We start from the raw sequence: 15,729 nt of genomic DNA on the forward strand, positions 1-15,729 counted from the left end.
TATGATATGATTTATGTTCTTTTAATTTTATTTGAATTTTTATATAAATACTATTTAAATCAATTTTGTTTTTTTATTTTCATTCCATTTTCTCAACTTTTTTTTTTGTTTAATGTAAATGAGGGTAGGCTATGTATTTAATTTTGATTTAATTGCTTTTGAAATTCTTGTTTCTTGATTGATCGAACCTCTTACTATATTTGCACTGAAATTGTTTCCTCGAGTTATTGATCATCACAAGCATGGTTTCGATGTGGAACAGAGAGAAGATAGGATTAGTCAATTGCCAAATGATTTGATTTCGTCGATTGTCTCGCGGTTGCCTATGGAGGATGCTGTTAGGACGAGCGTACTATCAAGGAGATGGAAGCATTGTTTACACGTTTATCTCAAAAGTCAGATTTTCTTGTTATAAGATGTGCTGTGATTATCCTCATTATATTCGTAAGGGCGAAAGGTTGAGCCAATTACAGAGAAAGTTTGTCCAAGTAGTGGACACCTTTCTACAAAATCATTCTGGTTCTAGAATAATGTCCTTTGAATTGGTTTGCTGTTTTGGAGGAGGCATCTTGGACAGTTTCAGAAGATGGATGGATTCTGTTGGCAGATTGAAAATGGAACGGCTAACCCTTGAATATTGTTGTCCTAACCATCTGCTCGAGAGCAACCCTCCTGTTTTCGATTTCGATTTTCTTCCTGGAGCATCGTCGGTAAATGTCTACGTCTGATTCGCGTTTCTCTCCGAATATCAAGCCAATATGCTCTCAAAGATCTTGAATTGATTGCTGCTGCTTTAACTTCTGAGTCAGTAAAGTGCATTTTATTGAATTGTTGCAGCCTCCGGTCATTAAAATTCAGTGATTGTACGCTCCCTTCCAAATTACATATTCATGGTCCCGATCTCCAATTGAAGAATCTGACGGTGATTTCTTGTTCAAAGGTTACCGAGATAGACTTGTCTGCTGTAAATCTTACTACCCTTGAACTATGCACTTCCCAAATGCTGACTTTATCGTTTTCCAACGTACCGTTGCTACATAATTTATTCATCGAGATTTTGAACAGCGAAGTGGCTCCTTGTGCATTTAGAAAAGTTGCCAAAGATCTACCTCATCTTAAATGCATGTTTTTTTGTAGTGATGCCAAATTTTTTGAGGTGCAATGAATCTCTTTTCACCATTTATTTATTATTCATTTCCTTAAGAGTGAAGAAATACTAGAGAAATATTTATAGGGTAGTTCTGCATTTTGTCTCAGATGTGTGAAATAGGTGGAGTTAACAACTTTGGCAATCTCAGACAGTTGGCGTTATTGTTAGCTTTCAACAGCAAGCTCGATCTGCTAGCACTTGCTACAATCCTGGATGCGTGTCCTCTTTTAGAAAAGTTCCATCTATCGATGGTATTCATCACATTGGACCTTGCTCCACAATGATAAATTTTTTTAATGAATACACGTGGCTGATATTTTTTTATTGGCTTTATGAATGCAGATACGGCCATCAACATTTGATGGAAAACGAGCAGCGAAGAGAGCTTTCAGGCAGCACACACAGCTGAAAGAGGTGGAGTTTAGTGGATTTAGTGGTACAGAGAATGAGTATAGTTTTATTTTGTACATCCTAGAAAATGTGGTCCCTCGAACGATTGACAATCTTTATGGGAATTAGAATCTACGATTCAAATCTTGAATGTTGGAGGGGTATAGATCCGAATGGAATAGATGACAAGAAACGGGGAATTATTCGCGAGCTATTGCAAGGACTGGCTGTTTCTAAGAATGTTCAGATTATTATCGTGTAAGCGAAGATTACAGATCCCAGATTATTATCTTGTAGGATTACAGATCCATATAATTTAGAACTCGAGTTCAACATTCTTTTCATACTAGATTATTGTTGTTATTATCGGTCCTCGAGTTTCGTTGAATTAAAGAAATTGATTCCAGATAATTGCTTATATGTGAGGTCAAGAACCATATTTTCTCACGCCTGTTGGAGTATTATCTTTCATCGGAGGCAATTAATATTTTTCACTCAACCGAGAATTGATTTCTACGTGATTATGTGTGATCTCCTTTCTTATCTTTCTGCGAGCTTGTTTCTATGAAGATGTTTTTGTGTGCCTTGTTTTCATGTACTGAAAAAAGAACTGAGTCTTGAATTTTTAGTTTTCTTTTCTTTTCTTGAGGACAAAATGGACATACTTCTTTGTTTGACATCACTGAGAAATTCTTTTGGTTTCATTACTGTTTGATTAACTCAGTCATCAGCTTCAATTATTGAGTGTTATTTCTTATTTCTTTCTGCCCAAATCTATGTAATTCAAAAGCTGTACGAATTACGAAGTCTGCAACAATGGAGCTATGGACCAGTTGGTTTTCTCAGTCACCTCTGGTACTCATGGCTGTCTGTCTCAACTCTCGAGGGTATGTTAACAATTGCTCCTATAAACGATAATATTCGTTGTATTGTATGTTAAGAATTTGATTTCTGGATTTTCGTGTCTGTATTTGTTTGCCTTCTTTTCTTGTTTACGAACTTTTTATATTCTCTTGTTTGATTCTTGGATTTGTTTATCTGGTTTCCATTGGTTTGGTGATTGAATTATTGAGTATTTTAATTATTTCTTTCAGCCCGAATCTCTTTAGTTGTGAGCAGCTCCTTAATGGGCCAAAAAAAACTCGATTGTTTTTCTAGATTTAGGTAGCGTTTTGTAAAGCTTGTTACTTCTCAGTTTTTTCGTTAACAAAAATTTGAAATTTTGTAAAATTTTGTTAATGAAAAGCTGAGAAGTGTTTTATAAAACTCTCCCAAACACTGTCTTAATGTTTATCATGTCGATGGACTTCTGAATTCTAGGCTTGAAGTTTTGTGGTATATAATTGGTCTTAATATTTTCACTGAGAAATTCTCTCTCTCAGTTTCTCTGCTTTCTATTTTCATCTAATGTTTTCATTTATGAGAGAACATGCAGTTGTTAGCCTATGGTTCCTTTTATGAAGGTGAGGTGGTTGCTTTGTGTCTATTGTTCTTGTTGGGACACATGAATAAAGCTGTAGAACTTTAACTACATCCAAGTTTTATTACAGGTTTTTTTCCCTTTTAATTTTAATATATTTTGGTTTTGGAAACTTGTTCTCTGTCAAAGAAGTAATACTTTTTTGTCAAACCATTATTAATTATAAACAACACTTTTGCAAGAAAAACTAATACTTTTAGCATATGAAATTAATACTTCTTTTCAATATCATTTATAATAAAACATAATATTTTTTTATAAGAAATTATTACATGTTATAATTAATATTTTTGATGAAAAAAGAACTAATATTTTTGACATAAAAATTAATAGTTTGACTTAAAAAATAACACGTTTGACTTGAAATGTATTGTTTTTTGTTTTGTTTTGTTTTGTTTTTTTAATGTCAAATTAGCTTATCTTAGAAGTAACACTTAAGAAATAAAAAGTAAAACTTTGATGAAACTAATAATACTTTTGACGGAAGAAGTAATAATTTTTTTATGTCAAATTAATATACGATAGAATTAATATTTTTGATAAAAAAATTAATACTTTTACGCTTTGTATGTTTGATTATTCTTTTGTATTATTTGTTTATTTATTTAATATATTAAAATTAAAATTTAAGAAAGTACTAAGTGCTTGAAATGATAAAATTCGACCATTAAATATGCTAACGAGATGTATTGTCGTGTGAAGATGTAGGACTAGGGGAAAAGCCTCTTCACTAACATACCAAGAAAAACAAAGAGCACTTGTGTTCATCACAATTATGAAGCGGATTTATTTTCACACCAAATCCAATTAGCCTTGAAGTTAAAGGTGTTGCTTGATCACCATGATCATCAATGTTTTAAGATGAATATTTTACAAACAAAACCACACTGCGAAAGTTCAATGAACAAGGGGTGGCATGTGTGAACGGACCATAGCCACCCCAACTGCGACGAGGAGACAGGCTACTGCACCAGCAGTCCATGACACCGCTGGTAGAGCAGCCAATCCAAGGGCCATAACGATCGCTAACATGTAGATACTGATCCTAGATTTATCATAATGACCGATAGTATGGGTTTGACCCGGTGCAAACCAAAGCCTGCTAGTTTAATGGCAAACCCAAGCACGGTAGCAACAGTCACAAAATTGGCAATCTATGAATGGCGAGAAGACCCAGAAGTCGCCATGCTCAGCAACGCTCCGATAGCCTGTCCAGTGTTGCCTTGTTGATATTAGAGTAGTCCCATTTGTTTTTGTCTGGTTCATGACCCATATATTCTTTCTATTGCTGGTTAAGAACAGATGGAATGTCAATTGCTACGTGCTGTTCCAGTGGTGAATTTATCACATAATCAGGTGTCCTGTTCGAGCCACCACTAACATTGCAGTCCCACATATCTTTCCATGAACGTTAAAGTGATTTCCTGAATGCAGGTTTAGTGACAAAGATTTATATAAATTATAATCAATTTGATCATAAGATCCTACATATGAGTGCAAAGGAGCGCGTGATTAATAATATTTATAAAAAAAATAATACTGTTGTAAAAAAAAGTAATATCTTGGGTACATATACCACGAATCAATCCATTTTGATTTATGTATCACATAAGCAGGAGAAAACTAAAAATCATACATGAAAATAATATGGTGTTCATTTACATAAATCTTTAAATTTGGTTGCCTTCAATATAGGCACACTTCCTTTGAGTGCAATGGATCTCTCTTACTCATCAGCAGTTTACTCACCTTCGATGTGGCAAAAGATTTAAATATCCCCCGGAAAATTCTAACATCCCCTTTCATTTCCTCGATCCAAATGCTCACAAGGATTAAACATGCATAAATTATCAATTCTGCACAGTGGTGTAAAAGCTCTTCCCTAATGCTCTAGAGCTTCGTGTTCAATAAACAAAATGTCTTGAAACTTGAATGCTACCGAACAACTCATCTAGGCTACAACTAGAACGTTACATAATGTTAGCAGCCTGCCAAGTGGTGCCCTCCAGTTCCCATCTACATCATGACTACTACCAAACTACAAATCAATCATTATTTTAAGAGCTATTCTTATACAGAAAGCCTTCCAAAGGATCCGTTTAGAAGATTGTCAAACCATTTGAATGCACAAGAAAGAGTTGCAATCAATTTATAGGATCCAATACAAATAATCAAAAAAAAAAAAATCACTTTCTCAATAAGGTTGCCCTTGATGCAAACATAACTTGCTGACTGTTAAGAAGAACAAGAGTTGCAAAGCTGAAGTAGCAAAACAGCAAAGTAGTATCCTATCGTTTATTAGAATAAAATCAGTACACAAACAAATAAGAGAAAACAACAGCAGCCGAAGAACATTACACCAGAAGCTCTCGACACATCAGCTAAAGATATGAACCAAAGGTCTCTTGTACACTGATTAGACTCACGCAACCAAAATGAACTTTCTTATAGTAAACTAAAAGACAAGAAAACGACTAGTTATCAATGAATGTATTTGAATCTAAGATGACCCTTATGTTGCACCTATATATTGAGACCACAACAAACAGAAGAAGCATCAGACTTACAAGAACTCGCAATCACTTACAACATATTATAGAACAACTGAAGACTTTCAGTTGTTCACATACAAAAGAGTTTTACTGTTGAAGTATGCTTCTGTCAGATTGAAAGAGAATAGAGAAGATATCAGATCCTTATGTTGCACCTATATATTGAGACCGCAACAAACAGAAGAAGCATCAGACTTACAAGAACTCGCAATCACTTACAACATATTATAGAACAACTGAAGACTTTCAGTTGTTCACATACAAAAGAGTTTTACTGTTGAAGTATGCTTCTGTCAGATTGAATGAGAATAGAAAAGATATCAGATCAAATAGTATAGATCAGATGAGTTGAGTGATCAGATGAGTTCAGTGCCAGATCGAATACTGGGATCAGATCGAAGTTGAGGGTCAGATGAGTTTTTCGGATGAGTTCACGCAGATCGATTGCTCGAGTGCTTGGACTCGGATAGAAGTCAGATGAACTGTCAGATAAGCTGTAAGCTTGAAGGCAGATCAAAGCAGATCGAAGTATGAGAGCAGATCAGACTGATGTGAGAAAACTTATCGGGTTGGACCATGTTGACTTTATAATTGAGCCGTAAGTTGTTGTTCATCTAAATCCCAAGATGAAAGTCGGTGTAATTCTCTATATAAGCAGATGCAACTGGCCGTAACAAACATAACAGTAAATAAAATTCTTCAACCTCCAGAAAATATTTGAGAGAGAAGAAAAGAGAGATTTCAGAGGAGAGAACTGGGGCGCAGATTGTAACGGGAAGAATTCAATGATAACAATCTTGAATTGAGTCTGTATCTAGCATTAGAGTTTTAATTGGTCTATCTCTGTAATAATCTCGGGTTTGAGCTTGGATTTCTTTTGTTGGTGATTAATAAAAGTGTTGTGTTGCTCTCCCGTGGACGTAGAAAAATTTCTTGTCGAACCACGTAAATACTTGTGTTATTTATTCGCTTTAGCGTGAGTTGGTGTTTGATCTGCGTGTGTTGGATTTTATCTGTTTCTGGGATTGTGCATGTGAAAGTTGTCTGGTTAAAGTTCTCGGAATATCAAATTCTTCTGGTTGATTCCTAACAAGTGGCGCTGTCCGTGGAAAACTAAGCAAAGATGGTGGGATCAATGAAGTTTGATATTGAGAAGTTTACAGGCAAGAACGATTTCTCGCTCTGGAGAATTAAGATGCGGGCAATCCTGATACAGCAAGGATTGGTGGACGCTCTTAAGAAGAAGGAGGAGATGTCCGAGATATAAAGAACAAGAATGAATTACTCGAGAAAGCACACAGTGCGATTATTCTCTGTCTGGGTGATAGACCTCTTCGAGAGGTGGCAACAGAAGAATCTGTAGCGGCTGTGTGGCTTAAACTTAAGAATTTATACATGACGAAATCCCTGGCTAACCGTCTGTACATGAAACAGAGGTTGTACTCCTTTGTGATCAAGGATGAGAAGAACCTTAAAGACCTGATCGAGGAATTCACTAAGATATTGGATGACTTGGAGAATATTGAAGTAAAACTTGATGATGAAGATCGGGCTTTGATACTTCTGAATGCACTTCTTAAAGCATATGAAAATTTCAGGGATGCTTTGCTCTATGGAAGAGAAGAGACGATAACTTCAGAAGAAGTTATGTCGGCTATTCAATCCAAGGAACTTCAGAAAAAGTCAAGCACAAACAATAAATCACATGGAGAAGGTCTTATGGCGAGGGACAGAAGTGATAAGAGGACATCCAATGGGAAATATAGGCCAAAATCCAGATCGAAGAGTCAAGGAAGATACCAGAACAAAAATTTGGGGAATATGAAATGTTATGCATGTTGTAAGGTTGGGCACCTGAGAAGAGATTGTACAGAAAGGAAAGGTATGCAACAAGAAAACCCAAGGAAGATGGTACTCTGGCTGTAGCTTCAGATAGATATGACTCAGCAGAAGTATTGCCCGAGTTAAAGAGAAACTTGATATCATTGGGAACACTTGATGCTAAGGGATATTCATTCAAATCAGGAGGATGCAGTCTCTCAGTGTCTAAAGGATCTCTAGTTGTTATGAAGGCTGTCAAAAGGAACCTTCTTTATGTACTACAAGGTGAAACAATTATTGGAAGTACAATAAGTATTCAGGAACAACAGTGTATAACCAAGCTATGGCATCTGAGGCATGGACATGTAAGTCAGAATGGATTACATGAGCTGTCTAAACAGGTTCTGTTAGGTGAAGATAAGATCGAATCATTGGAATTGTGTGACAGTTGTGCTCTTATAAAATCAAAAAAAGTATCATTTGGTCAAGGAAGTCACACAACTGAGCAACCATTGGCCTACATTCATTCAAATCTATGGGGTCCTTCTCGGACAGAAACTCATGGTGGAGGCAGATACTTCATGTCTTTGATAGATGATTACTCAAGGAGAGTATGTATATTCATCTTAAAGACTAAGGATAAAGCTTTTGACAAGTTCAGAGAATGGCTGCTGGCAATTTAGAACAAGAGTGATCGAAGACTTAAACACCTGAGAATAGATAATGGGTTGGAATACTTATCAGATAAGTTTTTGAAGCTATGTAAGGAGAAAGACATTACCAGACACAGAACAGTGGCAGGAACACCAAAATAGAATGGCCTAGCAGAGAGAATGAACAGAACTCTTCTGGAAAGGATCAGATGTATGTTGATCAATGCTTCTCTTTCTAAGTCCTTTTGGGCAGAAGCATTATCTACTGCGTGCTATTTGTTCAATAAGTGTCCATCCAGTGCAATTGGTTTCAAGACACCAACGAAAACGTGGAGTGGAACACCTGCAGACTACTCAAACTTGTGGGTATAAGGATGTCTTGCATATGCTCATCTGAAACAGGACAAGTTGAAAGCAATGGCAGTCAGATGTATATTCATTGGGTATCCAGAAGGTGTGAAAGGTTTTAAAGTTTGGAACCTGGAGTCAAGAGGTCCAAAGTGCTTCAACACCAGAGATGTAAAGTTTGATGAATCCAAACTGGGATATAAAATGAACACAGATGGAAAGGACAGTCAGATCAGTGTGATTGATAAATTACTGTTTGAGGTAGAGTCTTCTATGCCAGATAAAGAGTCAGAAGAGATGCAAGATGAGAATGTGAGCGAGTGATCCAAACGAGGACTTGAATACCTATAATCTTGCAAAAAACAAAACCAAAAGGGAGATATGAGCTCCTAAGAGGTTTGGTGAAGCTGATCTGTCTTGGTATGCAATTACAATAGCTGAGGAGGTGGAGTATTCAGAGCCGAATAATTATGATGAAGCTATGAAGAGTAAATTTAAAAACAAGTGGATTGAAGCTATGAATGAAAAAATGAACTCACTTGAGAAGAATCAAACCTGAGCGTTAGTAGACAGACCAAAGCATCAGAAAACATTGGGATGCAAGTGGATCTATAAATAGAAGTAAGGAACTCCTGGTACAAATCAGATCTAGTATAAAGCCAGATTGGTTGCAAAATGTTTTGGTAAGGTAGAAGGAATAGATTTTGATGAAGCCTATTCTCCAGTGGTCAAACATTGTTTCATCCGAATTATGTTAGCACTGGTGAACCAGCTCGATTTGGAGCATGAGCAGATGGATGTGAAAACTGCTTTTCTACACGGTGACCTGGAAGAAACTATTTATATGGAACAACCTAAGAGCTTCATACATCAGAAAACACAGAATAAAGTCTGCTTACTAAGGAAATAATTGTATAGGCTAAAGCAGAGTTCGAGGCAGTGAAACAAGAGGTTTGATGAGTTCATGATTGGTATTGGTTTTGTGAGAAGCCAATATGACAGATGTGTCTATCTGAAGAAGGATTAAGGGCAGATTATCTTGTATCTACTGATTTACGTTGATGATATCTTGATTGCAAGTAAAAGTAGGGCAGATATATCATCTTTAAAACAACAACTCAACTCAGAGTTTGAGATGAAAGATCTGGGAGAAGCGAATAGAATTTTGGGCATGAACATAATGAGAAACAGGAAAAGGCAAGAGATTCATATGAGTCAGAAGAACTATTTGAGAAAGGTTGTTCTAAAGTATAATATGAATCAAGCAAAATCTGTCTTGACCCCTCTAGGATGGCATTTGAAGCTATCTGCAAGTCAGTCACCTGAAAGTGAGGAAGACAAGATAAATATGGTTGGTATTCCATATGCTAGTGGAGTGGGGAGTCTCATATATGAAATGGTGTGTAGTAGGCCTGATCTGGCATACACAATCAGTGTTGTGTCAAGATTTATGGCTAATCCGGGTACATATCATTGGAAAGCTCTGAAATGGATTCTTCGATATCTCATAAACACAACGGAGCTGGGGTTGAAGTTTGAAAAGCAGCAAAATGGGATTGATCCGGTGGTTGGATATGTGGGTTCAGATTTTGCTGGAAACATAAACACGAGAAAGTCATTGACTGGTTATGTGTTCACCTTTTATGGCACAACGATCACCTGGAAGTCTAATCTACAGTCACTGGTTGCCCTTTTTACCACTGAGGCAGAATTCATAGCTGTTACTGAGGCCATAAAAGAAGGATTGTGGTTAAAGGGGATGATAGCGGAACTTTGTTTGAAACAAGATCAAGTTGTAATACATTGTGACAATCAAAGTGCAATACACTTGACAAAACATCAAGTCTATCATGAATGATCAAAACACATAGATGTAAAGATGCATTTCGTCAGAGATGTGATTGAAAAAGGAGATGTGATCCTTGTGAAGATAACATTAGAAGAAAATCCTGCAGATGATATGACGAAGTCACTGCCGTATGCTAAGTTCAAGAAATGTTTGGACTTAGTTAATGCGGTGATTGGAAATTAGCCAAAGGAGGCTATGATGGAGAACAGCATTCAACCTGAAATAATCAAGGTGGAGATTATTGAAGTATGCTTCTGTCAGATTGAATGAGAATAGAGAAGAGATCAGATCAAATAGTATAGATCAGATGAGTTCAGTGATCAGATGAGTTCATGGCCAGATCGAATACTGAGATCAGATCGAATTTGATGGTCAGATGAGTTCTTCGGATGAGTTCATGCATATCGATTTCTCGAGTACTGGGACTCGGATAGAAGTCAGATGAAGTGTTCGAGAAACTGTAAGCTAGAAGGCAGATCAAAGCAGATCGAAGTATGAGAGCATATCAAACTGATGTGAGAAGACTTATCGGGTTGGACCATGTTAACTTTATAATTGGGTCGTAAGTTGTTGTTGACCTAAATACCAAGATGAAATTCGATGTAATTCTCTATATAAGCATATGGAAGCTTGCCGTAACCAACATTAAAGAAAATCAAATCTTCAACCTCCAGAAAATATTTGAGAGAGAAGAAAAGAGAGATTTCAAAGGAGAGAACTGAGGCGCAGATTGTGACGGGAAGAATTCAAGGATAACAATCTTGAATTGAGTCTGTATCTAGAGTTAGAGTTTTCTTTGGTATGTCTCTGTAATAATCTTGGGTTTGAGATTGGATTTCTTCTATTGGTGATTAATAAAAGTGTTGTGTTGCTCTCCCGTGGACGTAGGCAAATTCCTTGCCGAACCACGTAAATAATTGTGTTATTTATTTCGCTTTCGCGTGAGTTGATGTTTGATCTGCGTGTGTTGGGTTTTACCAGTTTCTGGTATTGTGTTCTTATTATTGCTGTGCGTGTGCAAGTTGTCTGGTTAAATTTCTCGGAATATCGAATTCTTGTGGTTGATTCCTAACATTTACGTTTACATTGAATATTACAAGTGAAGCTGGTAACGCTTAGTCGCGTCGCGTCCAAATTACCCGACTCAACTCAGATAAATAAAATATGCAGTAGTGAAAGTAGGGTTCGTACCCACGATGTGAAATTTATCGTGTTCTTAAAAAATACTAAAATAAAATAAAGGGGGTTTGAGTTTTGAAATTAACTACTAAAAATTTAAAGCAATTTAAAATAAAATTCTATTAACTATCATGCAAGATTAAATTATAAGAAATGAATTGAAAACAAGCTTTAGTATCGGTCGACTACACCCTTGAAATCATTCATTCGATCATCGATTCCCTAAAAATAATTAATTCTCATTGAATATTCACCATTGGAAATTTAATTCCTATCTCACCTTAATTTTAGTTAATTAGACACAAGCGTTCTAAATTAACCCTTACCAATGAATCAACCCAATACAAGCGATTAGATTTAAATCCAAGGCAGTATGCAAACTAGTAAAACTGATGAATCTAGACAACACATACACAAGCGGATGTATTTAATCTAGTCAATTGTTGTTCCTAAAATCTAATAAACTCACAAGCGGACGATTATTAATTGCAGTTGCTTCACAAATTAGGTGATTCAAACAATTACGGATTTGAATTCTAATTTAGTTGTAGATTGTAAAGAGAAATCCTAGGGTGATCAATCCAAAAATCTCACATGCAAGCATAAAATAATCCAAAACAACTTTTGATATGCAATTGGAATTAAACAATGAAAAACTGAATCTCACAAATAAATAAACTCAAGGTTTTGTCTTCCTCAACCAAGAATTAAATCTTAGCCAACAATATTCATGAATTCTCTAGAAGATTTCATGAAAGAAAAAGTAAGTCTAAGAAAAATTAAGAAAACTGAGAAAAACCTAGCTGCCAAAGATGTTCTCCACGTTCTAAGCCTCCAAGTCTGATGATATGTTCTGAAAATCGGAATAAAATCTTAAATATAGATTAGAGTCCTTAAAAATAAAATTTCCTAATTTAAAGATTTTTTCCCAAACTGCGCGCGCAGCTCGCTCGATCGGTTGAGTTTAGCAGATCGAGCGAGGAAAACTCTGACCCTTTTCTGTTCTTTCAATTCTTCGTCCGCTCGATCGGTTAAGTATGGCAGATCGAGCGGAAAAATCTCTGCTTCGAAATCTTTTCTTCTAAATGGTGCCCTCTGGATCGTTGAAAGTATGCAGATCGAGCGGACTAAACTCTGACTCGATTTTCCAGCCAAAATGCTATATCTTACACAATAAACCCGGGATCATGTAATGTAGACATGATATATGAAATATGAACAAAATGCTTAATTAAAACACACAAATGCATGCAATACCGCAATAGAATAATATTAAAATATGCAACACAAACACGACTATCAAATTCCCCCACACTTAATCATTGCTCGCCCTCGAGCAAGTCATGCAAAAACAAAATGAAAACATAACAAAAACATAAGCAAGGACGAATCATGACATCATAGCCTCAACGAAGTTTCTCACACAAAAAACAAGCTTACAAATACTCTCGATTTTCCATGATACATCTTTAGTCGAATGTGAACGTGTGTGTGTGTATGTCATGTTATCCCAGCTACATGCAACTTCAAAAGACATAGTTTTAAGACTTTTCGCCGACCTATAACAATTCAGTGTAAGTTTCACCATCAAGAACCCTCATCACAATAATCCTTTAACACAACACAACTCTCTTGAGATATAATTACGCACCATCAGATTTTGCACCTGACATTTTTTTCTTAAGTCCCAATAATTACCCGCATACTTAGCTATAACTAAGATTGGATTAAAATTTCATCCCCCTCGTCTATAGCCCGAATGAAACTACAATCCCATTGGATCCGCAAACTTAGCTATGGACTAGTGACTAGAATTTCAATAACTTCCAAGCCTGGATTGAATTGTTATTTAAAAAAAAAATCAAAAAGTTAATCCCATTTTATCCGCATACTTAGTCAAGAGCAAGAAGATTAGGATTTTAATCTCTTACTCATAACCCGGATGGAGTTAATTTCATTCATTTTCTTCTTTTTCAAAATTTACAAAAAATAATTTAACAGGTGTGCCCAAGATCGTATATGTCATGTCAAAAAGATCATCAAGATTCAAGAAACTATCAAGTCCCACAGACATCTATTGCCATGCAATGGTCCAACAGACACAATCATTATCCAATACATCGCTACATTTTGCCGGTTAAACATGTGTGCTTAAAAATATTCACTACTCAAACTACGGTTTCTCATATCCAATCAAGAGTAAAAAATTTTCAAAATTTTCATTCTTTTCTATTTTATCATCATAGGCTAGAAATCATCCTCTACTTATGCATACGAGACAAGAATGAAACAAAAACAAGACAATACATGAAATATATACAGATATGCAATAAAACAAATGTAAAACAAAATGCAAACAATAAATACACCCCCACACTTATCTAAAGCATTGTCCTCAATGCTTTAGAATACAAAAACACAAACATAACAACACAAATAACAAAAGGACAATGATATGCAAATGTAAAATAGAACTCCCCTGGTTCAAGTGTTGGCATTGTCGTCCTCGTCCATGTCTGACGGAATAATGGAAGAATCATATTGAAACTTGGACTGCGGAGGTGGCGACACTCAGTTCTAAAACAAAAAAAAAAACTAAATGAAATGAAAGAACACTGGGTTGCCTCCCAGCCAGAGCCTCTGTTTACAGTCTTCGGCCCGACTGCATGTTTCAGTTCATCATGGTGGTTCATATCTAATTACCTTGTCCACCTTCACCCATTTCAGCACTTTCACAGTTAATTTTGGTATTTTCTTTGAATTCCTAGAAATCCTATGCTCTTCAGCTTTGGTGCCTACATATCAGAGATAGAAATTTTAACAGGTCTTGCCATTACTTCCTTCAACTTACCCTCGTTCACAACTTTCTTATGTTGATGTGGCAAGTAATAATGGATATCAAACAACACTTTCACAACTAGGAAAATTCAGGTTATCAAAAATATTAAACTTGACAATCTCCCCATCGAATTCCATAGTGAGGGTACTATTATTAACGTCTATAACAGACTTTGAAGTTTTAAGAAATGGTCTTTCTAGCAAAATTGGGCTCTTCAAATCATTGTTTTTCATGTCAAGAACATAAAAATCAGAAGGAAAAACTAAATTATCAACTTGCACAAGAACATCCTCTATCATACCCATAGGATAAATAGTAGATCTATCAGCCATTTGGATAACGGTTGCAGTTTCATTCAAAGACCTTAGTTGTAAGGAAGCATACGTAGAATATGGCATGACATTATTCGATGCTCCTAAGTCTAACATGGTCGTATCAATATGAATATCTCCTATTTTACAAGGAATAAAAACATACCTGGATCCTTGCATTTTGTGGGTATTTTTCATTGAATCACAGCAGAAATTTGTTCTCCCAACTCAACTTTCTGGCATCCCTTCAGTTTGTGTTTTCTTTTCGCAGTAGACAATTCTTTTAAAAATTTAGCATGACAAGGTACTTGCTTAATAGCATCTAACAATGGAATATATACCTCTCATCTACGAAAAGTGTCATACAACCCCTTAATACCTTCATCCTTCCTAGACTCTTTCAATGCAAGGGGAAAATGAGATACAAGTTTATACTCAGAAAGGGGAGGGAACTTACCTCTTGGTGCTTCCTTTTGAATTGGCTCACTCTCCTCTACCTTAGATTCCTTCACATCTTTATTCTGTACTGGTTCTTTCACCACTTCTTCATGAACCTTCAACTCTCTGCCACTCCTCAAGGTAATTGCACTCACATTTTCCTTCGGATTCACCACAGTCTGAGAAGGTAAACTATTATAATGTTGTGCTTCCAACTTGTTAACTGCGGTTGCCAACTGTCCCACCTGAGTGTTCAAGTGTTGGATATTTTCTCTCGTTTCCTGTTGAAAATTTAAAGTATTAATTGCAAGATCCTTAACAATGTTTTCTAGAAACTCACCAGGCGCTGGAATTTGAGGACGTTGTGGTGGAGGATGATACGGTTACCTGTATGCTTGATTATTCGGTTGCACGTGAGGTGCAGGCTGATTCACCGGAGGGTTTCCGTATCTAAGATTGGGATGATCCTTCCAACCTAGATTGTGTGTTGGAATAAGGATCATACTTCTGTTGTGGTGACCCGAGAAATCCTCTAGTGGCATTCACTTGTTCGATCGTTTCCTCTTGACGTGTGGGACACATGTCAATTGAATGCCCCATTGCCGCACAAATTCCACACTTTTTCACATTGTGTCCATTCCCTACAGCCATTTGACGCAAAAGAGACATCAGATCAATTAGTTGTTGTTCAAGGAAAGAAACATTTACCTCATTACTCC

At 36.2% G+C, this 15,729-nt stretch overlaps 1 protein-coding gene, 1 long non-coding RNA gene and 1 pseudogene across 2 annotated transcripts; 1 reads left to right on the plus strand and 2 right to left on the minus strand.

Annotated features, from left to right (window-relative positions):
- Positions 1 to 213: 213 nt before the first annotated feature.
- LOC140893171 (uncharacterized) lies at positions 214 to 2,149 on the plus strand. Its single transcript, XR_012153050.1, has 3 exons — positions 214 to 1,156; positions 1,258 to 1,401; positions 1,493 to 2,149. It is a non-coding gene; the product is annotated as an uncharacterized lncRNA (long non-coding RNA).
- A 2,557-nt stretch (positions 2,150 to 4,706) lies between these two features.
- LOC140889136 (EID1-like F-box protein 1) lies at positions 4,707 to 5,398 on the minus strand (annotated as a pseudogene).
- An 8,595-nt stretch (positions 5,399 to 13,993) lies between these two features.
- Positions 13,994 to 14,689, minus strand: LOC140889137 (uncharacterized). The gene is made up of 3 exons (XM_073296845.1): positions 14,332 to 14,689; positions 14,126 to 14,217; positions 13,994 to 13,999 (listed from the first exon to the last, which is right to left on the minus strand). Exons 1-3 carry the CDS (start codon positions 14,687 to 14,689, stop codon positions 13,994 to 13,996), a joined length of 456 nt encoding a protein of 151 aa, XP_073152946.1.
- Between the last annotated feature and the right edge of the window lie 1,040 nt (positions 14,690 to 15,729).

Source organism: Henckelia pumila, chromosome 3 (assembly GCF_033568475.1).
Source record: "Henckelia pumila isolate YLH828 chromosome 3, ASM3356847v2, whole genome shotgun sequence".
Lineage (NCBI taxonomy): Eukaryota > Viridiplantae > Streptophyta > Magnoliopsida > Lamiales > Gesneriaceae > Henckelia > Henckelia pumila.

Excerpts from the sequence above, each read along its gene's own strand:
- LOC140889137 (XM_073296845.1), bottom strand. The coding sequence starts at position 14,689 with ATGTTAGACTTAGGAGCATCGAATAATGTCATGCCATATTCTACGTAT. Across the intron at positions 14,218-14,331 it reads GAATTTTCCTAGTTGTGAAA|GCACCAAAGCTGAAGAGCAT; the intron begins GTGTTGTTTGAT and ends TCTGATATGTAG.